This window comes from Microdochium trichocladiopsis (genome assembly GCF_020744255.1).
Source record: "Microdochium trichocladiopsis strain MPI-CAGE-CH-0230 chromosome Unknown B0I36scaffold_1, whole genome shotgun sequence".
NCBI lineage: Eukaryota > Fungi > Ascomycota > Sordariomycetes > Xylariales > Microdochiaceae > Microdochium > Microdochium trichocladiopsis.
Window position 1 is genome coordinate 660,894 of NW_025763544.1, and position 21,315 is coordinate 682,208.

The 21,315-nt window shown below is 51.4% G+C and overlaps 6 protein-coding genes across 6 annotated transcripts; 3 read left to right on the forward strand and 3 right to left on the reverse strand.

The window, feature by feature from the left end:
- Positions 1-3: 3 nt before the first annotated feature.
- B0I36DRAFT_343626 (uncharacterized protein) lies at positions 4-569 on the forward strand (the record flags this gene model as incomplete). The annotated part of the gene is given in 5 exon segments (XM_046156179.1): positions 4-31; positions 174-236; positions 293-388; positions 404-515; positions 536-569. The coding sequence occupies 5 exon segments, from the start codon at positions 4-6 to the stop codon at positions 567-569; spliced, it is 333 nt and encodes a 110-aa protein (XP_046017833.1).
- Positions 570-2,544: 1,975 nt separating this feature from the next.
- On the reverse strand, positions 2,545-4,947 carry B0I36DRAFT_343627 (uncharacterized protein; the record flags this gene model as incomplete). The annotated part of the gene is made up of 5 exons (XM_046156180.1): positions 2,545-3,756; positions 3,829-3,968; positions 4,035-4,209; positions 4,384-4,507; positions 4,592-4,947. The coding sequence occupies 5 exons, from the start codon at positions 4,945-4,947 to the stop codon at positions 2,545-2,547; spliced, it is 2,007 nt and encodes a 668-aa protein (XP_046017834.1).
- A 4,847-nt stretch (positions 4,948-9,794) lies between these two features.
- Positions 9,795-10,690, forward strand: B0I36DRAFT_309293 (uncharacterized protein). The gene is made up of 2 exons (XM_046152121.1): positions 9,795-10,040; positions 10,096-10,690. Exon 2 carries the CDS (start codon positions 10,207-10,209, stop codon positions 10,561-10,563), a length of 357 nt encoding a protein of 118 aa, XP_046017835.1. The 5' UTR covers positions 9,795-10,040; positions 10,096-10,206; the 3' UTR covers positions 10,564-10,690.
- Positions 10,691-11,210: 520 nt separating this feature from the next.
- B0I36DRAFT_233731 (uncharacterized protein) lies at positions 11,211-11,630 on the reverse strand (the record flags this gene model as incomplete). The annotated part of the gene is made up of 1 exon (XM_046149250.1): positions 11,211-11,630. A coding segment is annotated over one exon (420 nt), but the record flags the coding sequence as incomplete, so codon positions are not given.
- A 4,238-nt stretch (positions 11,631-15,868) lies between these two features.
- On the forward strand, positions 15,869-18,278 carry B0I36DRAFT_370777 (uncharacterized protein; the record flags this gene model as incomplete). Its single annotated transcript, XM_046159945.1, is given in 11 exon segments — positions 15,869-16,013; positions 16,063-16,231; positions 16,364-16,589; positions 16,602-16,780; positions 16,859-16,904; positions 16,947-17,012; positions 17,040-17,231; positions 17,250-17,765; positions 17,796-17,919; positions 17,995-18,063; positions 18,073-18,278. Coding segments are annotated over 11 exon segments (1,938 nt in total).
- Positions 18,209-21,176, reverse strand: B0I36DRAFT_378910 (uncharacterized protein; the record flags this gene model as incomplete). Its single annotated transcript, XM_046160741.1, has 5 exons — positions 20,231-21,176; positions 19,728-20,149; positions 19,542-19,665; positions 19,155-19,488; positions 18,209-18,294 (listed from the first exon to the last, which is right to left on the reverse strand). The coding sequence occupies exons 1-5, from the start codon at positions 21,101-21,103 to the stop codon at positions 18,209-18,211; spliced, it is 1,839 nt and encodes a 612-aa protein (XP_046017838.1). The 5' UTR covers positions 21,104-21,176.
- Positions 21,177-21,315: the final 139 nt, after the last annotated feature.

A 21,315-nucleotide genomic window follows, 5' to 3' on the forward strand; every position in this document is an offset into this window, starting at 1 on the left:
GATATGGCCGGTCTCGGAATCTTTGCTGAGGGTAAGGTTGATAATCGGGTCATACCTTTAACGAGATACTTCGACCTTAATCCCATCGCCCTTCTGCCTCTTTTTCCTTAACGATGTTCCTCATCTGCAGCTCGTTTTGAGCTATGAGACTCTAGAACTATTGAACTCTAAAGGACGCTGCCCAGGCTCATTTTATGACCTTCAAGAATTTGTTACTCAGACGTCGATACCTTCTGGTAAGTTGAAGGCTGGTTTACAACCTCGCCAGGTGCTAATGACTTCTCGTTCTTAGCCGCTTCAGGCTGTAAATCACCTGAGTGGGAGTCCACAGAGCGGACCGCAGGCGAAGCTGAAAGATTGCTCTGTGGCGCTGAGACGCACGCTCTAGGTTCGTGGCTGGTAGGGACGGCCGCCCTGGCCAGTCCGCCCGAACTGGCCAAGTTCGGATTCTTAGCGACGTGGGCACTGGTTGGGGATCCCGCATGCCGGGAACCCTCGTTGGGCTGCGGCACGTGGTATTGTACTACTTCCATAGGCCGTTTGGCCTGTGGGGTCTCCGAGAAACTTGAGTTGCCAGCTTTGGGTGCGATATCTTTTGCCATGTTTTCTTCTCCGGCTTGAGGCCGTCTGGCTGCCCGGGCAGGCTTGGAATTGGCATCAGGCCGACATTTTGCGTCGTTAAGAACGTCAAGTCTAGATGGTCCTTGGGATATGGACAGTCCTGGACCATGGGAAGTGCTGGAATGCTACAGGGAAGTGCGGCTGGTCTGATCGTTCTGGCCGCTCATGGCGAATGCTCGAACTTCAAATGATGTATGCCTGGTGGTGACGAGGACAATGAGGAATATGATGATAGGATTGGGGTGGAGAGACTGCTACCAGGAGGAATGTCGATGTTGTGTTCAGGAAAGAAAATGCCAGACCTGAGGTGGGAGATCTCGCGGCTTTTATAGTTGGAAGGTCACAGATGCTCCGGCCGCCCCCACTCGAGGAGCCCTCCACGACGGCCATTCTCCTCGGACCTACTAGGCGAACACTGAAATTGGGGGTACAATCCACTCAAGGTTGATAGAACACTATGAAGTTTCGCCGGCTTTCTATAGGTATGCGCGAGAGAAGTTCCCAAGGGCGCAAGAAGACCACCTCAACCTAAAACCTTACCCTTATCTTCAAGGAAGTTCAAAGACGTCCCAGACAATCTCTGACTTGTACACGATGAAGTAATAAACTGGGGTTTGTTAGAGGGACCTTCAAACCAAGTACAGCCACGCACATTTCTAACCTTGATCATTCCCGTATGTTTGTGATGAGTATAATACTACGAGCACGTCACTCAATAACGCAGCCTTAAGGTCTCCCACCAGATTAATATTGGAAGCTAAGAAACCAATAGCCTATGCAATTAACAATAGCAAGTACGGCTCGAGGTATCCATCTTCACCCTTACTATAGCCTTCTCAACTAAACTCTAGATTAGCTTGTAATTATCAGTTCTGAGACGAACCAATTATCAGATTATCCTAGTCTACTCCGGAGTCGGATAAAAGAGTTTCTCAGTCCCGACAATATGAAGCTCACGTTATAAGAGTGTTTATCTATCACACGGTACTAGTCACGACTTCCATCAAAGTTACCAATGAAGCATACGCGCTTGCTATATACTTCCAACAACTCTTGTTTCGTTATTTGCAGTTAGGCCTTCCCATCTCTGTCGACTCGGAACAAGCTAAAGTTGGATACAAGAGTACGCAAGCAGCGCAACGAGCAGACAATCCCTTTACTTGTGGACGAAGATAGCACAGACTAGATGAGAAATCCTAGCACGACGAGGAAGGAAGCTAGTGGATCTTCGTAAATACTATTTCCAGAGACTGCAAACAACGATAGCGGGTGGATACGGACCACTCATCTGTTAGGCTGGCATTGCGCACAGAAACAGTCGAAGGACGGCTTACCCTCCTAGTAAGTTACCGTGACTTCCTCACCCTCATATAGGTCTTTATTCGCGAGCAAAAGTATGCGAAACCGCCCAGACACCATCGCACCACTAAAGCGGGCTGTAGGCAGGTGGCAGCAATGGTTAACCTTGCGCAGACGATTCCCAGCCTCAGCATACCGTAGCTGGGCCACACAAACCGCCGGCTTAATATCGTATCTAACAATATCCGTAGCCATCTCAGCACCCCAGTTTGTAGAGAACGTACCCGGCGGGACCAGCTCGCCTGTCAATTCCCCCAGAACATCATCTTTGTGGAAGATAGTATAGCCAGGCTGTCCCACCACAAAGAGCCCCTGGCCTTTCCGCTCGCAATCGCGAACTGTAAGGGAGCGGAGAAGGTAGTAGCCACCACGGAGGTGCTAATAATCACACCCACAAGTCTCTAGCAAGCAAGACGAGCAGGGTCGGTCGTGAGCCGTATGGGACGGGCGTACCAGCTCGATGCAAGTGCAGCTTGCGCTCGAACAGTAGCAACACTACTGTTCGAAGGCTTCCCCAGTCATTAGATCTGCTGGCCATTTTCCTGGCCAGTTTTCCGGCTTCTCTTATCTGTGAAAGCGCTCAGGTTCGTAACAACATTCCTCAACGACCCGAAATCGACGGAGCCATTTCAGGACCTCTCTCTCCGAAGGTTGGTCGAGACATAGAGCATCTAGTGACTCCCATGCGAACTCGTCGAGGTCGAGACCTTTGAGAAATGAATCGGCGATGTAAGCTCCGACCTCGAGAATCCTCGAAGTGATTCCCTCCTCTGACGAATTGATAAGTGCCGCAAGGACGCGCTGTCTTGACTTGTCCGTTAGGCCAGTTAAGCTGTAGAGGGACAGGGAAAAGGGCGCTGCGCCATGGCCAGCGATAGCACAGAGAATGCTAGGAGGCCAGAGCTTCAATTTCCGACCGGACTCGCGCCATCTCCGTAGCTTTTTGTTAGACATTTGTTTGGCAGTAGGGCTCGACTCTTGCACTTTCTTCCAGTCCGCATTTGTAAGTCTCAATCGACCATCTGCAAGTTTGTCCACTTTGTCTGCGAATTGAATAAGCAGGAGTGCGTGTATAGCTTCCTTGTAGCATACATTAGATTCGACATTAATAATTGCTTGAATCGTCTGTGTAAGGTCTGCGTGATGATTGATCATTGTCGATGAACGGGCTCTCCAGCCGTACACTACAGCGATCAGGCTGTGAACGGCAACGTTGCTGTTTAGTACCAGCATGAGGTGGAGCGCTTCAGATTCCTCGAAGGTATCTGTGATCGGTGTATACAAGGTTACCTTGTCACTGAGATATGCAGCGCATATGTCCTGAGAGTCGCTTTTGTGTGGGTATACTCTCTGTGCTGCTGAATTTGCCGCGTTCTGTAACGTAGAGTTCTTAGGTTTCTTCGCCGGGGAACCAAGAGTACGATCTTTGAGCGGCCGAGATGCGCTTGACGTCCTTGGCGTTCGCTTGCTTGGAGGCATGGTCTTCGTGCCTGCTTCGCCTGGAGACGCAGCCTTCGTCCCTGGTTTGCGTAGTCGCGCACTGCTGCGTTTGGTCTGCACCAAGGTGATCTGGTCAAAGTGAGGTTGGAGAGGAGCCAGTCCACATTCGTCACAAAGACGAACGCTTTCAGGTAGCGCGCACTCCCCAGGACGCAGAAAGTTGATTGCCATTTTAACCACAGTGCTGTAGTTTATAACCCAGTGATATTGTCGTGGTTGAGTTTCTACAAGATCGCCGGGACCGGCGAGCAGGACGATAAAATCGATTTCAGCTACCTATAGCACGTTCGGACTAAGAATGATATTCTCGTGTCGAACAGATTAGTCGCATTTAGTCCCAGGTCTTACCTTGCCGAGAAGAAATGACTCGAGTTTATCTATGTGATGCAGCGCTACCAGTATCCAGATGTTCCAGCCAAATAGGGTCAAGTTGACTGAGCGCATAACGCCATCTTCGCAGTGGAATACAGTGCCAGAGTTCCTGTTTCCTACATGCATGTAGGTGCTGTTAACGCCCTGTACACGCGGAAAATGAGGAGGCAAAAGCGCCCTACCAGGAAACAGGATATCGTCGATACGGCTATCGAAAAGGAGTAGTCCGACATAATAAGGGACCTCTTCTTCAGGAATGCTAGTAAAGATCTCGTCTAGGTAGGCTCTAACATTGTCGTCTGAAGGAGCTATAACGCGATCGGCAAAGTTCGGGGCCTCAAAGGTTGTTAACTTGCCCTTATATAGATGTACTCGTCCTAGGCTCTTGTGTGTTACGAAGTGGACGGAGAGGAGGTCATGATCGACTTGCGCAACGGTGGCGAAAAGATCCGGCCAGTCGATAGACGGCAGGTCAGCGACTTAGCTCAATCCATGATAACCAGACTGATGGGCCACTTTCTCTAGGCTTACAACGAGATTCTCGCCCATCTCCTCCTTTTGAATCGTGAAGCTATGGCGAGAGCGGTGGACTTCATAACCTGCTTCCGGTTGTGGCTCATAGCGGGCAACCTCAGGACTAGCGTCATGAGTGGAGCTGGCAGAAAGGTGGGTTGTCTTGGGCAGGAGTGGCTGTGGGTTGTCGTCCCCAGGGCAATCTGTGACGTATGGGGCGACATACTAGCTGGCATCGCTCAGTCTTTTGCGCTTTTTGCCTGAGTTTTGCGCTGGCCGTTCGTCGTTTGTCGTAGCTGCTTCGTTGTTTGTCGCGGTTGTTGCCTCATTCCTCGTCGTAGCTGCTTCATTACTCGTCGTAGCTGCTTCATTACTCGTCGTAGCTGCTTCATTACTCGTCGTAGCTGCTTCATTACTCGTCGTAGCTGCTTCATTGCTCGTCGCGGTTGTAAGACGCGTTAGGGCATCACAGGCGCTAGTGAGATGACTGATCAGCTCGGCGTGGGTCGTCGCATCTAGCGCCGATATGAATTGGGTGATTTGGCCGGTAAGTTCGCTCGCACGATGGACTAAGATAGCCATTATGGGACCATACCTCGCATGCTTCGTACAAAGGGCAGGGAACGACTCAGTCACGAGTCGCGTGGCGCGTCTCTGCGCAGAGCAGTCAGTCTTTGTGCACGGGCCACAATGACCAGCGCTGGTCGTTGTAGCCCGTTGTCACGATCCGATCTCCGGGGTCAACCGTCTGACCGGCGCTGTGGGGTTTATGTTCTGAATAAGGTAGGTAGCGACCTCATGCAATACTGACTCCGTGCTTGTCGTGTTCTCGAGGGGTTGTCGTTCGTGTCTCTTGCGAGATATCACACTCGGATCAATTGAGTGACTAGGTCAAGTGAAGGATGAGAATGATACTTAGATTGATCGCTGAAGTGCAAAGGTAATGACTGTCTACAAGGAGATCCTCCTGACTCTATATATCCTTTGTCCTTCATCGTGCTTGTCGTCCTGCGACACCGTGGTGTCGCGCGCCGACAGCTTATCGTCGGCTGCTGACATAAGGTAGGGTGCTTACATAATGTGTTCCCCGCCAGCCTTCGCTGGTCCGCCCTTGTCCCTGGCCTGATCCTGCGGCCTTGTTTGCGCTGGGCCTGTTTGTTACCTCAGCCCCAAACAGTTCCCCTGTTGGTCGGGTCGTCACACCCGTGCACAGTCGCTCACTCTACTGAAGCAGATAGAGGCGTACTCGCATTAGATACTCGCACTTCACGGGAAGGCAACAACCCATATCTACTTTGTCTTTAGCTAAGGCTGAGGTGGTGGCATATATGACGGCCGGTCAGATAAGCGTTAACAGATAATATAACTAGGCGTGCCCTATATACTGCTACAGAGCTAGTGCGGTGGGGTTGCCGGAGAGTCAGCTAAGCCGCGCCGAAAATCCAAAGGGGTCATCCATCTTCGCGCACCAATCATAGCCTCGCCGTTCCCGCCGAAATGATTGTTATACGACGCCCGGGCCCGGACATGATGGGGCCGATGCAACCGGCTCGTGGGCGAATCATAGTTCACATGAGCCGCCGTGTGCCAAAGTACCCCGCTCATCCGGACGGTATCCCGATCGGCCAGGGAGTTATTTATATGGTTCAACATAATTTTGCCCTCCTCTGTTCCCTCGAAAGAGTACTATAAAGAACTGGCTCATCCGTGTAACTCAAGTTCTTGCAGCACATTAGAGCGAGCACACCATTTCGACTTACTTGAGCATCTCCAAACATCGCCCTTAGCAAAAATGGCGGACCGTTTGCAGCGATACCGTCGGTCGTATAATCCGGCTCTGGCACAGATACAGCCTATCGCTACTCAAGGCCTCGGACCTTACCGTAAGCCTTGCCAGTCTGCCATTAACGACTCCGGTGCCCGAGCGGCGATATTAGCACTACTTCAGGCTGTAGCCCGTGCTCTCAACGAAGAAGAGAGGGTAGAGAAGAGGAACATCAACCATCATGAACGTTCCCGCTTAGAGAGCCGGCCGGGCAAAGAGTCAGATGCTAAGCATAACATTCACTTTCTTAATCTACCGGAGGTTGTTTTCTTCCGTCCACAACTGAGCGAGCACAGTACGGAGTAGTAACATACTATTCACGAGAGCTTGCAGCACTTGGTCGTCTCCCTCACACGTCGACGTGGTCACATCTAATATACCTCATAGTAACTCAATTAAGATCTTGGACTTATTAAGACGGTGTATAATACTATCTATAGTTGAATTTTACGACCCGCGATGTACTGAAAGGGTTCTCACACACAACTAAGGGCTCGCCCCGCGGCCGGGAGATCACCTCCGATAAGCTAAAACCTAGCAGATTAACACCGTCTGAATCATAGTAACTATTAAGGCGATAGTTAAAGTAGCAAGATAGCTCGGTCTGGAAGAACCCGAGCTATCTACGAAAAGGGGATTATCGCTAGAAGCAGTAGCTCCCACAATCTAGATGTTAGAGCTCTCACTGCTACTTGCCGTTTATGTAATGCCGAGATTGCTCACAGTTTCACCCGGGGTTGCTATTACTTATGTAGTTCCCGTCTCGCTAGCGGTCCCTTCAATAGGATCTACCACTAGAGGCGCACTTGTACTACTAGAGGAAAGACTTATCTCGTCATCCGTCAATATGCGTATGAAAGTGATGGTTTAATAAGTGGTTTCTATTACGGTTAAAGTAGGCTTCGTTATAGTAGTCCACATAGTTCTTGTACTAAGCTCCTCGGTAATGCAAGCAATACTACCATTATGTTGCGCCGCGAGGGCGAAATCGGGATCACCTCCTGTAATTAGCACGCGATTACAGCTGGCCTCCTAACCTGAGCATTACCTATGAAAATTCAGCCGGGCCCCCAAAGCCTTAATGGACAGAATGCGCACCAAAGCAACCATACTTCACCGTTTAGTACAGTGGGAGGCAATTTGAAGCTTACTAACTCCTGTCCGGGGCACGGCTTCGAGGCATTGAAGGCCCAGGACGTAGGCAGGAATCCTTCCTCTGAGAACTCAAGAGTAGCCAAGCATTAGGTCACTCGGTCCGAGTTAAGGCTATTAGCAGATCAGTAATGATTTCAGGGTACGAATCTAGTTAACGGGGCCACGAACAGAGCTGAGATAGTCGAGTTTCCCGCAGTAAGATTAAAGGGCGGGCTAGACAAGCAATTAGATGGGAGGGTGCTTATAGATTAACCGACCGTGATAAGCGACAACAGAATGATGAAAAGCCTTGCCATATTCTTATGTAATGCGTTGTCGTCACGAGATGATCTCTAAAGGTTGGAAGTGATTACCAGACAACTTAATCGAGCTACTTCGGTAGCCGTACTAATCTTTATACGACCGATACGTCGAAAATAGCGGGGCAGCACTATAAGTTTCCGACCGTATCTATTCCGACAGACCCCTAAGCGGACCTGCTAAAGACCGGAATCTAACGCTCAAATTAGCCCCGTGCGCCTTCTTAAATCATCAACCACCCGCTTCCAAGCATAATGCGTCTATCCACGGTTATACACAAGTATCTAATTATAAGCTATGAGTAACAAGTCGCTCCCGAAAACCCCGGTGCAGCTCGCTCCAGCGCCGTTGTCTGACCGCCGCATGTTAACACTTGCGGAGCGAGCATATAGCCTTTCGGAGCGTAACAAAGAGCTGGTCAAGAACATAGAAGAGGCAAAGGCTAGAATCCGCAAGGGCGATAGAGAGATTCGGCGATTGCGGGGTATTATTACTAGGCTTACGGTACAACTATATAATACCTTTCAAGAGTTTGAGAATAGTAGTAGTAGCAGGACAGACCCGAAGCACCACCAGGCCAAGCATAGTCAAGATTCTAGTGGGTGGAGCGACTAGAGAATAGTAAGAAACAGGTATATCGCCCTTGATATACTACTTATTAACACGCGGATAGCGCTTCGGAACTTATAGTACAATTACAACCTAGATGTAGATAACACCTGAAGCTATGGCCTCTCCAGGCCCCGAAAGAAATGCACTCGCTTTTGCCTCCCTCTAAACTCTCTCTCTGCAATTTCTTAATTGGCTTTTGCAATTTTCAGGCTCCTGAGCAGCTGGTGTGCGATCCTGTCACGCTCTATAGAGTTTGAGCGCTGCTCCTCCTCTCTATCGGCAAGGTCTCGAGCTAGCTCCATCACAACTCGATAGTACGTAATCTTATAGGATTTGTTTAATAGGGTCGTTCGCCGTTGTAGTACGGTCGCTATGTGCCTGCTAACTGGGTAATAAGGCACATCAGAGCCATGCGAGGGCACCTAGCAATAATAGCATACCATTTTGTAAGGAACGCAGCGGCAAGGCAGTTGCTCGAGGGAATCAAGGTCATCTAGCCTCCCGGTGATCTTCTCAGTCCAAAAGAAGAGATCCTTATAGCAAGCCCGGACCAGGTCTAATTCAGACAATGGGAAGAGACAGTCGAAAATAACTTCGATATACATAGGTCATAGCACTGTTCAGGCAGCCCCACCTACCAATACCACTTTAACGAGCCGACTCTCAGAGCCATGCGAAGGAGCTAGCCGCGCGCAAAGCATAGCGGGCGGCTCCAGAGATTACCCTAGCTTTTCCACGTTGTAAATAGCAGGGCGCCTAGACTTACGGAACATATAGTAGTGTCCTGCTTACCCACGCTCCAGATTTCCACCTACATGTAGTGATGGAAATGGTACACTATAGCTTTGGCTTGCACTTAGGTATTACTAAGTAGGACCTAATGATACATAGACTTCTATAAGCTATACATACTAAAAGCATAATGGTCAAGAGAACTTATGCGCAGGCTGGGAACTAGCATCGACCGTCCCTTCCCACGACACTCATCTAACGCCCCTACTACGCCGCAGTTCCGGCCCCGCTATACGCCGGCGCTACCATCACGCTGTCACGATCCGATCTCCGGGGTCAACCGTCTGATCGGCGCGGTGGGGTTTATGTTCTGAATAAGGTAGGTAGCGACCTCATGCAATACTGACTCCGTGCTTCTCGTGTTCTCGAGGGGGTTGTCGTTCGTGTCTCTTGCGAGATATCACACTCGGATCAATTGAGTGACTAGGTCAAGTGAAGGGTGAGGGTGATACTTAGATTGATCGCTGAAGTACAAAGGTAATGACTGTCTATCTAGGAAATCCTTCGCATTATATCCTTTGTCCTTCATCGTGGTTCCAAGGAGGTGTGCCCTTGGATCGCTGGATATGTTCCGATCCACATATCCTGCTGACATAATGAAATGCTTACGTAACCTGGGGTGTGCCGTCCCGCGTGCATGACCTGCCCTTGTCCCTGGCCCGATCTTGCGACCTGTTGGTCGGGTTGTCACACACGCGGACCCCGCTTCGGCGCTTCGGCGCTCCGGCGGCAGCACCCTCGCACTGACCCTCGTCCGGGTAGGGCAAGATCCGATCCGGAGCTACCTTACGGTCCTTCGCGGCTATGGCCGCACGGGAGCCAGCTTGAGCTTCCCCTCTTTCTCCATTAACTGCGGACGACTCATAGCAATCACTTTCCCCCTTTTAAGTCTTATTTCGTTACTCCTCATTATTGAACAGCACTAGCTCTCTACGGTTCTACTACTATGCCTGCCCAGCGGCCAACCTTACAAGTGGAGATTATGGTCGAGGTAAGCTTCCCATTCATCAGCCTGAGTTTACCTGCTAAATACTTAGTGAGGACAGGTCACGCCGGAGCTGACCGTACGGACTCGTCATCGACAAAAGAGCGGGGCCGTGTACTGTCAGGTAGATCCCGGAAGGATCTCAGCGGTCTGGCATCATCGGACCTCTTAGATGGGGACTGTCGAGCTTCTTGTCTACAGAGTACGCGAAATTTCAAATAGGCCGCCGATCCGAAGCGCGGCGTGGGAATGCGAAAGACGTGTTCAGTACGAGAACGAGGCCCTAATGCTCCAGTATTGGGGCTTACTCGGAGGACGAGAACTAGCCGTATACGACACGCAAAGGCGGATTTTCCGGGTCCTCCGTTACAACTATCTCACACTGCAGTACTTGGTGCAGTGGGTAGGCCACGCTGTGGACGATGCTGTATGGGTGTCGCAGGCAGAGATGCTCAAATGCACCAGCTGGCCGTTACTACAGACCCAGACATGCCCAACTACAGAGCATATAGCTACGAAGGGGTACTAGTACAGGCACCGCAGTCGCTCAGTCATTCTTTTGGAAGGAAAGAACTTCGCCTTCGTATATCTACTAGTGTCACTGACACTAGCACTAGCACTGCTCATGTTAGCCCAGCCGCTAGTCTCAACTCAGAGTCATTCACGTCCACAAGGTGTTGGACACAACACGCCAGGCACGTTATACGCTCCACGATGTACTTTGCACAGCGTGATGGTAAACCAGGGCGGAGCGGCACCTAATCCTTGTAGGTACTCCACCGCTGGGACTACACACTATGCACTACACAATATGCTCGGGGCGTCAGTTAGTGCCTGCCACGATATATGCAGTACACTAAGCTCCACACATCGTGGAGCTCATCGCACGAAACCTAGATCACGGCAGATACGCTATGCTAGGCTAGCCCTGGTTCTCGCTATCTAGGAGCCTCTTCGCACTTGATACTACTGGACCGAGGTTGTGGGGCCGGCGTTGCCTGCTCTTGCAAGATCTCGAGAGGTCCAGAATCTAGCAGGTACTTATAAGAGCCTATGGTGCTAACTCGAAGATCTGCAGCGACAGCACCTCTAGACTCTTCTCGCTTATCTTAGAGAAGTTTTTACTAGAGAGAGCGCTGAGTCAGTCTGAAGGAAATCCCCGGGGACATGCCGCACTTACACGGCGGCCTCTGTCGGTCCCTCTACGTAGACCATAAGGAAGAACACGGACGGTTTTGCGAGTCGGCGCCAGCGACGCGCGATACGCTTAGTCTCCAAGACGACCGACCTACTTATCTGGAATGCAGATATGCAGAGATCAATTGCTATACTAGCGTTGTGCCGAGTAGTGCTTATGCCGTTCCGCCTATATAATTTGTCCTTCCTTCTATCAGCCTTAACAATATCCTCAATCGTATCGAAGAGGTCGAGCAAGCGAATGTACGCCATACGGGCCACGATGAAAGAGGGGGGGGTATGAATGAGACGGTACAGCGAGCGGAGAGCATCTAGAATAGAAGGGTCGGAACTGCGGATATTAGCTGGCAGCATCGTACACTCCACAAGCTGGTTCCATTGTTGCGATACTTCTGTACAGTTAGCCAAAATATGCTAAGCGAAATCTTCTCGTACCAGGCTCGCCGCCAGTTCCTAGCCCTGAGGATCTTCATGATTCGTAGTGGTAGCAGCCATTACAACCGCGCAGGTGTCACAGCTGCTGTTCTCTAATCCAGGTTAACGTGTCTGCTGCTTTATATATTTGTGTTTAGGTGCTCTTATGTTTGCAGAGAGCCTTGAGATTATTTTCAGCAGCTAAATTCAACTTGGGCTCTGTTTCTCCGCCCATTTCAGTCTTTTTTCGAGCGTTGCGAGGTCCAAATCGACCCGCCTAGCTATTTTCCGAACGTATGCATAGGCTGAAATGAGGGCCGTACAGTAGAGTAGCTACGGGGCGCCCAGGGCAGTAGTCGTCGAAAGAGCTTTAGAGTCAGCATCGAAGCTGCAGAGTATATAGTACGATACTTATCGCTTGCAAATCTCCGTCCCATCTTACACAGCCCCTGATTCTAGAAGTGCCGAGTACATTCTTTACAACGATAACCACTTACAAACTACAGCGAGCTAGCACTTCGTGTGCTTGTGCTTTTACGTCTCGAGAGCTCCACACTGAAGGAATTCGAGAGACTAACGACCTGATCGAGGTCTACCGCCAGCGTACTGCTACTTCACAGCAGGCAGTAAAAGAGGCCTGGCAAATGGTCAGCGACTTGGCAAATTCAGTTACCGTATTGACCAGCAAGATAGGGGCTATGGACGACTCGATTAGACAAATGGAAAGGGTCTTACAAGCAGGCCTGCCATATCTAGACGGTCATTCAAAGCGTGGCTGAGATAATTTCCGAGATATATCACGTACACGAAGAGGCTTACATTATCGAAAGAGTCGTTGGGACATTAGAATAGTGAAGCTCTCCGTGAAAATACAAACCTTACATGTTCACCTTTAACGTAATCCACGGGTGAGCGGGTCACACGGGTGAACGGGTCACTTTACTGCAATTTAATTGAGGTTCACTTCCTTCTCCTTTTTCTCCACCTCCAATCATGGGACGACAATCAATTGAAAGTGATTTGGTTCTAGCGTTAAATGCGCTCCAATCCGACCCAAAATTAAGCGTACGAAAGGCTGCGCAGATCTATAATGTATCTCGTACGACACTCCAGCAACGATACCACGGCCGAGCTGCGAAACACGACACCCGACCACCCTGCCAGAAATTAACCTCATACGAAGAGGAGAGTATCGTACGATACGTACTCGACCTAGATTCGCGTTCGTTTCCACCGCGGTTAAGTGGTGTTCGAGAAATGGCGGATCGACTCCTCCGCGTACGCGACGCGCCACGCTTTGGAACGAACTGGGCCTCAACCTTCGTACGACGACGACCTGAGCTCCGTACGCGTTTTAATCGAAGAATCGATTACCAGAGGGTCCTTTGCGAGGATCCGGACGCGTATCGCGCGTGGTTTGAGCTCGTACGAAACATAATCGCGAAATACGGGATCCACGATGACGATATCTATAACTTCGACGAAACGGGCTTCGCGATGGGCAAGATCTCCGCCGAAACTGTCGTTACGACCTCCGATCGACGCGGGAGGCCAAGAGCCGTACAACAAGGGAATCAGGAATGGGTTACAGTAATCCAGGGTATCGCGTCGTACGGCTATTCAATCCCGCCATACATTATCTTCGCCGGGAAGGTCCACCTCGACTCCTGGACCGCGAATAGCCCTCTACCGGCCGACTGGGTAATCGCGCTTTCAGAAAACGGTTGGACGACGAACGAGAGAGGCCTAGAATGGGTAAAACACTTTGATTTCCATACAAAGAGTCGTACGAAGGGTACCCACCGCCTCCTTATCCTCGACGGCCACGAGAGCCACCATTCCGTCGATTTCGAGCTCTACTGCAAGGAACAGAATATTGTCACGCTCTGTATGCCTGCTCATTCGTCGCATAAGCTCCAGCCTCTCGATGTTGGGTGTTTTGGACCTCTGAAACGGGCGTACGGTAAAGAAATCGAAGGTCTAATGCGGGCGCACGTAACCCACGTTTCAAAGGAGGACTTCCTCCCAGCCTTTTATAAGGCGTACGACGCTGCAATGACCAAATCAAACATCCAGGCAGGCTTCAGAGCGACAGGCCTAGTACCGTACGACCCGAATTATGTGATTTCGCAGCTAGATATGAAGTTTCATACGCCGACACCACCAGGTTCCTCTGCTGGACTACCACCCCCATGGGTTTCAAAGACGCCGAACAACCTAATTGAGACCGAATCGCAGACGAAGTATATTGAAAATCGCATCGTACGACACCAGAATAGCTCACCGTCGTCCATTGTTGAGAACCTACGGCAGCTGAGAAAAGGAGTTATAATGATGGTACACGAGCAGGACCTTATGCGCCAAGAGCTCGCCGAACTTCGAGATGCAAATGACCGCCTCAGCCGCCGTCGTCGTACGAAAAGAAAGCAGCTACAGAAAGGAGGGTCCCTCACGATTGATCAGGCAAAGGATTTGAAGGCTCAAATCGATGCGACGCAGCAGTTAATAGCGGAAACGAGTCAGAATAGTGGTCGTACGAGGAGGCCCGAAACGCGCGCGCGACGATGTGGCGTCTGCGGGGAGCCCGGTCATAATGCTCGTACGTGTCAGAAAGTTGTATCTGCCTCTGAAGAAGAGGATTCTGAATAGTTTGAATTGATTTAAGGCGTTGTGGTTAAATTGTCTTATATATTGTCGTACGAGCTACTGGAAGGTGACCCGTTCACCCGTGTGACCCGCTTACCCGTGGATTACGTTACTATAAACGAATTTTGATTTGCCATTATGTGAATACATCGAGCACTGCTCATAGATTGGCTTGTTGCTGTTGAAGATAAGACTAGTTAATGATTAACAATACTCACAGACGGTTAGCATTACAGTAGTGACCACTAGATGTGTCCGCTTTTCTAGTATCAAAGAACGATTCCGCACGAACCAGTGCCCGGTTTCGCACTGTAGCACGTGCTGTGCATACAACCCCCACAGCAAGTGCCCTCCAAAAGTGGATTACACCATGACATGCAGCAGTTGGCACAAACGGAGGGCCGTTTCTTCGTGGCCCTGCCGTGGTGACCATCGCGAATCGTCGGAATATCTTCGCCATGCCCGTCGCAGGATGACGGCACAGTATGACGCGATCCACACAACGCAGAACTTCAAAGGCCAGTTTGTGCCTGTTGATGCGGGATAATTTTGTCGCGAATGTCTATTCTGCACACACACACAAACAACTCCCACTCTGGCGCACAGCTCGCACAGAGGTTGCGCCATATAGGCGTGAAGCACCAAAATGCAACAAGAGAACGTCTGGTCGGTGATGATGATGGTCAGCTTCACTGTGCGAAGCATGGTGCGCATGCACAGATGGACGGAGTACTTGCCTGTGTGCATGCATCAGGTCAAATTTCAGCGCCACCACCGGACCCAAACCTTCACGATTTAAGAGAGGTACTTACGATTGACTTTTCGGCGTTCACGATGTGAAGCCGCCTCCGGAGCTCCGGAGACCCGGAACTGGAGGTTTACCGGGCACCGGCATTTTTATATGGCTTGACAGCAGGTGAAGGGTCCAATCGTTGCGGACGATGCCGACGACTTCGACTGGCACCATATAAAGTGAGTCAGGCATCACCGCGACCGAAACGGTGCGCCTCGCGAACGAAACCATCCCTGATATGACCGGGGTTCAGCCATGAACGCAACCGGCAAGGGATCATGATCGACCAGAGGCTGTCATCAGACATGCTGTAGATCAGCAAGTGGTGGCCTGGAGACATGAGGCTCGATCGTCCTGGTGGGAATGGCCAACTGCGAAGTGTCATCACATATTCTGACCTGGCGGCTTCGTGCAGGATCCCGTTGAGAAATAGATTGTGGGAGAACTTGCTGATGCCATGGTAATCCGAATGGGCCGGATCCAATGGGCAGAAGAGGATGATATCGGCGGCTGGCGAGATCTGCATCAGGGCTGGATTCGTGTCAGCCATAACCCATTGCGTGCCATGAGCATCTGCGGCATTGGTTCCCATCGCTCTCTCGGCGTTCTGCGTCTATCTGCGAAATGAATGCTGACTAATGACTCCGGAATAAAAATTTCCCGTTCGTAGCTGAGCATTGTGGCTGGGGGGCTGGGCGGAGGCTCCCACGCAACCGAAATGCGACGAAACGCGACTTCATTTCGGTCTTTCTCCCTCTCCCACCTCGAGAGCATCCCATCCGCCATGGACGATCTACCGCGGTCAAAGATCATCAATAACAATCCTATCGGAAAGGGCCTTGATGCCTTCTATGGTTCGTTCAATTCGGTCTGCGAAGACAGGAAGATCCCATGCACTCCGGACGCGCTAGGTCAACTTGACCAAGATGGTATAGCAATCCAGCTTCGTTACAGTGTGCTCCTCTGATCGACATGCAGAACTCCGGAAACTTATTCGTGCCTTTCTAAGAGCGGTGCAAAACCTTCCCGCTGCTGACCTGCTACCTGCCAGGACGGGTCGCGGCAGCCTTCGAGACGACCTTCTGCGGCTTGAACTCTCGCTCCGCTCCGACGACTTCGACTTCGACCGTATCAAACCTCTCCTCAAGTCAGCTATCGCCGATAATCCAGACGATGCCCACATCTAGGATCAAGTCTACAAGGCCGTCACAAAATCCACCCCACCTCCCCGACCGATCGCCTCTTCCCTCCAACAAACCCCATAGCTGCACAATACCAGCAGCTTCGCGAACTCCTCCGAATACCGCAAGGATATAGACAGAGTCCTCAGGGATGAACTCGGCGCTATGTACGTCGGGCTTCCTCGATTCCACGAGACCTTTTTCGGACGGGTGGCAGGTCTCGAAGCAGCGTCCGAGGCCGTCTTCAAGAAGTGCATGGAAGGCAGCGAACCACTCTTCAGTAATAGGTGGAGCGGATGGCCGACAGATGCAAATCAGGACGATGTCTTAAGCTAGTTTACGGAATTGAACGAGAAACTAGCGACATTTGCAGGAGAGTACAAGTCGACTCCGACACATCGACGAAGGCCACTAGCACAACCCAACAAGCCGATCCAGGGTTCCACGGCAGAACGCAAGTTAGACGTCGGCTTCGTAAACGACCCCAAGGCTGGAAAAGACTCTCGATGTCACTGGTCGCATATCCTCGTACCGGGCGAGCTGAAGAGCAATCCATCGGCCGACAAAGCGGCAAAGGCATAGCTTAATCTTAGGACGTACGCGAGAGAAGTGCTCGCTACTCAAGACACCCGTCGCTTCGTCTTAGGCTTTACCATCTGCGGATCACTCATGAGGATATAGGAGTTTGACCGGCTAGGAGCGATCGCATCCGAGCAGTTCAACATCAACGAGGATGGACTGCAGTTCGTATTCACGATCCTCGGGTTTCTCTAGATAAGCGAGGAGGAGCTTAGCTTCGATCCGACAATCATAACGGCGAGTAACGAGCGATTCATCAAGATCGAGCGGGATGGTTCAACAAAGCGCCTCATCATTAACGAGTTGATGCAACGCGCACGTTACATCGCTAGCCGGGCCACGACTTGCTGGAAAGCCCATCTTAAAGGACACGCACAGACACCGCTCGTCATCAAAGACTCATAGCAATACCCCGAACGCGATAAGGAGGGCGAATTGTTACGCGAGGCAACTGGTCAAGGCGTTGTCAACGTGGCCCGATACTACCACCACGAGACTGTTCAAGTACACGGCACGGATGACGACATTCGAAGCAACGTTCGCGGAGGACTAGATGTCACCACAGCTACGAACTACCGGCCGGAACGCTCGATGCCGCCGCCGAGTATAATCGCGTCTAGGGCTTCACGGAGAGGTCGCAGCAGCAGCCGCGCTACTAGCAAGAAGCGATCATCCAGTCAAATTGGCGCCCCTCTGCCCCCCAGCAAGCGATCCTGTTCGGCATCTCCAACGAAGGCTGGCGGCGATGCACTGCCGAATCGCGTACATCGGCGTGTCATTCTTCGTAACTATGGAAAGCCCATCTACAAGGCGAGCTCCCGATCGGCTCTCCTTATCGCGATGGAGGGCTGCATTGAAGGACATGAATCCTTACGCAAGGCTAGCTTCCTCCACAGAGACATCTCAATCAACAATCTCATAGTCAATGAGGACGACAACAATCCCTCCTAGCCTTCGTTCTTAATTGACCTTGACCTCACTGTTAGAGAGCAACGAGAGGGCGCCTCTAGAGCAAAGGGCAAGACCGGCACGAGGGCATTTATGGCAATCGGGGCCCTTCTAGGCGAGCAGCATTGTTTCATACATAACCTCGAGTCATTCTTCTAGGTGTTCTTCTAGTTATGCATCCACTACGACGCGCAGGGCAAAGATATCGGACCAACTAAGTTTAACAGCTGGAATTACGAGAGTGATAACAAGCTAGTTCGATCGAAAGTCGGTATGATAGGCGATAAGAGTATTTTTCTCAAGATCGCGGAAGAGAACTTCACATCGTACTACCAGCCATTGATCCCGTCGGTCAATAGACTACGGAGGAAGGTATTTCCAAACGGTGAGAGGTGGAAGAGGCTGGAGCCGGAGCTCTATTCCTCGATGAAGAAGATCCTTCGCGACGCCCAGAAGGACCCGGACGTGTTGGCGGATGGTGGGTAGACAGCATTGTCATAGGCTATACCAGTGTTTTATATTCGCCCGTGAGAATGCATGTGGTTTCTTACATGCCCACAACTGTGACCCCATGCCATGGAAGCGACTGCTGGAGCAGTTCGACAACTACCGGCGTATGTGGGAGGAACGACGGGACTACAAGTGGCTCAAGGATTTGGCGTCAGAACGCTGGACCCGTCGCCTCTAGGAGGACGAGATCATCACCTTCCACAAGGCCATGGATCGACTTCGAGGACTCCTCCGCACAGTCCAGCACAGTGCATGTGACATCACCGCCTTGCTTACCTAAGCAAATGAGAAGCCTAACCGCTTGGTGGCGGTCCTGCGGTCGGGACCGCACCAAGATGCGGGCCGACCCTCGAGAGGCCGTTTCGGGCGTATGACTAGGGTACTGCCCTTCCCGAGGATCTATTCCCCTATTCTCTCTTCTGAACTAGACTTCGCGCATTCCTTCTATCACCAGAATCATTCATGCGCTACGACTTGGTCCTCAAGTAGTCCGTTGTGGGCCCGTGCGACACCTTTGGGCGAAGGGATAGCAAAACCAACTTCCCTTTCCCTCCCGGGAAAGTTCTGCGTCTTGAGCAAGTCTGCAATCTCGGCGCCTTGCAAGCTTGAATTGAGAACCTATAATTTAAGTGTGATCTATCCTGACATGGGAGATGCATGGATCAGCGAGGAATGCTTTGCCGATCTGGTAGCGAAAGCTAATACACATCGCTTCTCGAACACTGGTGGGTCGGCATCGTTTCGTTTCGGCTGTCTATTAAAGCACACACTTCGCAAGACCATATACAGCAAGTTACGCTTCCATGCAGAAGCTCCTAACAATATCCACCAACCGCCGTCTCGTCCTCTTACTATCAAACACCTGTCCATGATGAAAGTCCGGAAACCACAACACATCCAAGCCATCGCCCTTCCACTCTCCATCTTTCCAGCCTTCATCCCCCCAGCCCTCACTCGACAGAATCCAGTCATTTCCGCCTGTCATATACGCCCTGACGACCTTTGTGTTAACGATCAGGTCGTTGCCGCCAAGGGCCACAGCCACGCGATGGCCCTGCATATCTTCCTTCCACAAGATATTGTCGGCCCAGAAGAAGCGTCGAAAGAGGGTATGAGCAACGCCTATATCCTTGGAGCCGAAGTACCAGAGCAGGTATTCATTGGCACTGGTTGGCTTCCGGCAGATCTGCGTTAAGAGGTTAGCTGAGATGATGAGTAGGGAGACGGGGAAGACGTCACAAAATTGTACGCGACATCGGGGAGATGCAGTAGAAAGGCCACCGGGTCAATGAATAACATCGGTCCGATCTTTGGCGCGATCTTCGGCGTATGAAGGAGATGCGCAGCCACAACGCTTCCATAGCTTGGTGGATAACCTCAGTGGTTACCAATCACCATGAACAGGGAGCGCGGGGGGATACTCACGAATGTGCCACCAGCACGAACTTTTTCCACCCATGCGCGTTCAATATGCAATGCACCTCATCGCCCATCTTTTCTTGCGACATTGCCTCTCCGGTTATGCGGGAGCTCACAGGCATGATCTCCAAAGCGATGATCCCCACCTGTCCGTCGGACGAATCGTCACCGTCGTTCGCATTTAATTCGGCCAGGAAGTCTATGTATTGGTAGAGCCCAACACCGATACCGTGGATAAACAGGACCGGGAGTCTTGTCTTCGAGGTGTGTAGCCGGTGCCAGTAAGTCAGACTCTGTGCAGGGGAGGAATGGGTGCTGAAGAGTGTGAGGGGGCATAAGGGGAAGACGGTAAGAAACGACGTGTGGTGGAAGTCGAAGGAGTGGTAGTGCAGATAGCCGGAAGCCAGTGTGTCGACAATAAACACGCACTATAGGATAGGGTAAATTAGTAGCTGGTTTGGTCGCAGAGGGGCAATTCCAAGCGCATTTCCTCGTCGTCACTTAATTACCAGATACCATGTCAAGCTCCGGTGTAACATCTCGACCTTGTCGAGGGTCAATCTCAGACACTTTGCGTTACCGCGCCCGGGCTCGAACTTCCTCCCCAGCATCTTCTCCATCTCGCCGGCATACTCCTCCAGCTCCTCGTCGTATTCCCAGTCGGGGTCTCCCGTATTCAAGAAGGCCCATCGGAAGAAGTCCTTGACGTTCTCCCTCTTGATCTCAGCCGCCGGCGCATTCCGGAACCATTTCGTCAGGTAGCGTTCCGGATCTGGAATGTTGTCGTGGCAGCGCCGGAACAATTTGCGGCGATCGCTACGGCAGACGGCCGTGGGATATGTCGTGGTCCTCTGGAGGTGGAGGCTGAGCGGAAGGTAGACGGCAAGGTAGAAGACGGCCTCGAGTGCGAGCCAGATCTCTAGCATTCGGGGGACGTGAAACAGGGGATAGACGAGCCATCTGGCCAGTGAATAGAAAATGCTCAGGGGCGCGATCAGGTGCAGGAGGAAGATGCTTGTCCGGATGAAAACGTAGTCCCAGAGAGATGTTAATGCCATGGCGAATGGCTGACAATGCCGTCGAGGAGCATCTCGAGTAGCGCGGAGGGAGTAATATTTAAGAGCCTGTTTATCAGCCGACGGCCAAGTCAATGAGCTGCAGATGCGTGCCTTTTCGTGAATCGACAAGAGCCCGATGGTGGCCCCATCTTCCGGCGCAATGAACGTGAGCGCCGGGGCATCCACCTGGAAACGCGCAGATGGGCGATAATTTGACATGTGAACGGCCAAAATGCAAAATGATGACGCGTCGAGAAACGGGACTGACTGCGTAAAGGCCGCCAGAAACCTAAAGATGGCAAGCAATGACGGCTGCCTCGGCATTCAGAGGATCGATTGACCCCGTCGTAACTAGCATATGTTGGGAGTGGGGCTCCTTTTGTTGAGTTTGCTACGTAGGAAGCGGACTTCCACTGTATTGGACTATGTAGAACAGTGGCCGTGGGGACAGGCATGGTGTAAGCGCCAAGAGCCCAAAAACGGGTCCCTAAACAACTAAGCAGTGAATGAAAAGCGGAAGGCGATTTTGCTAGAGA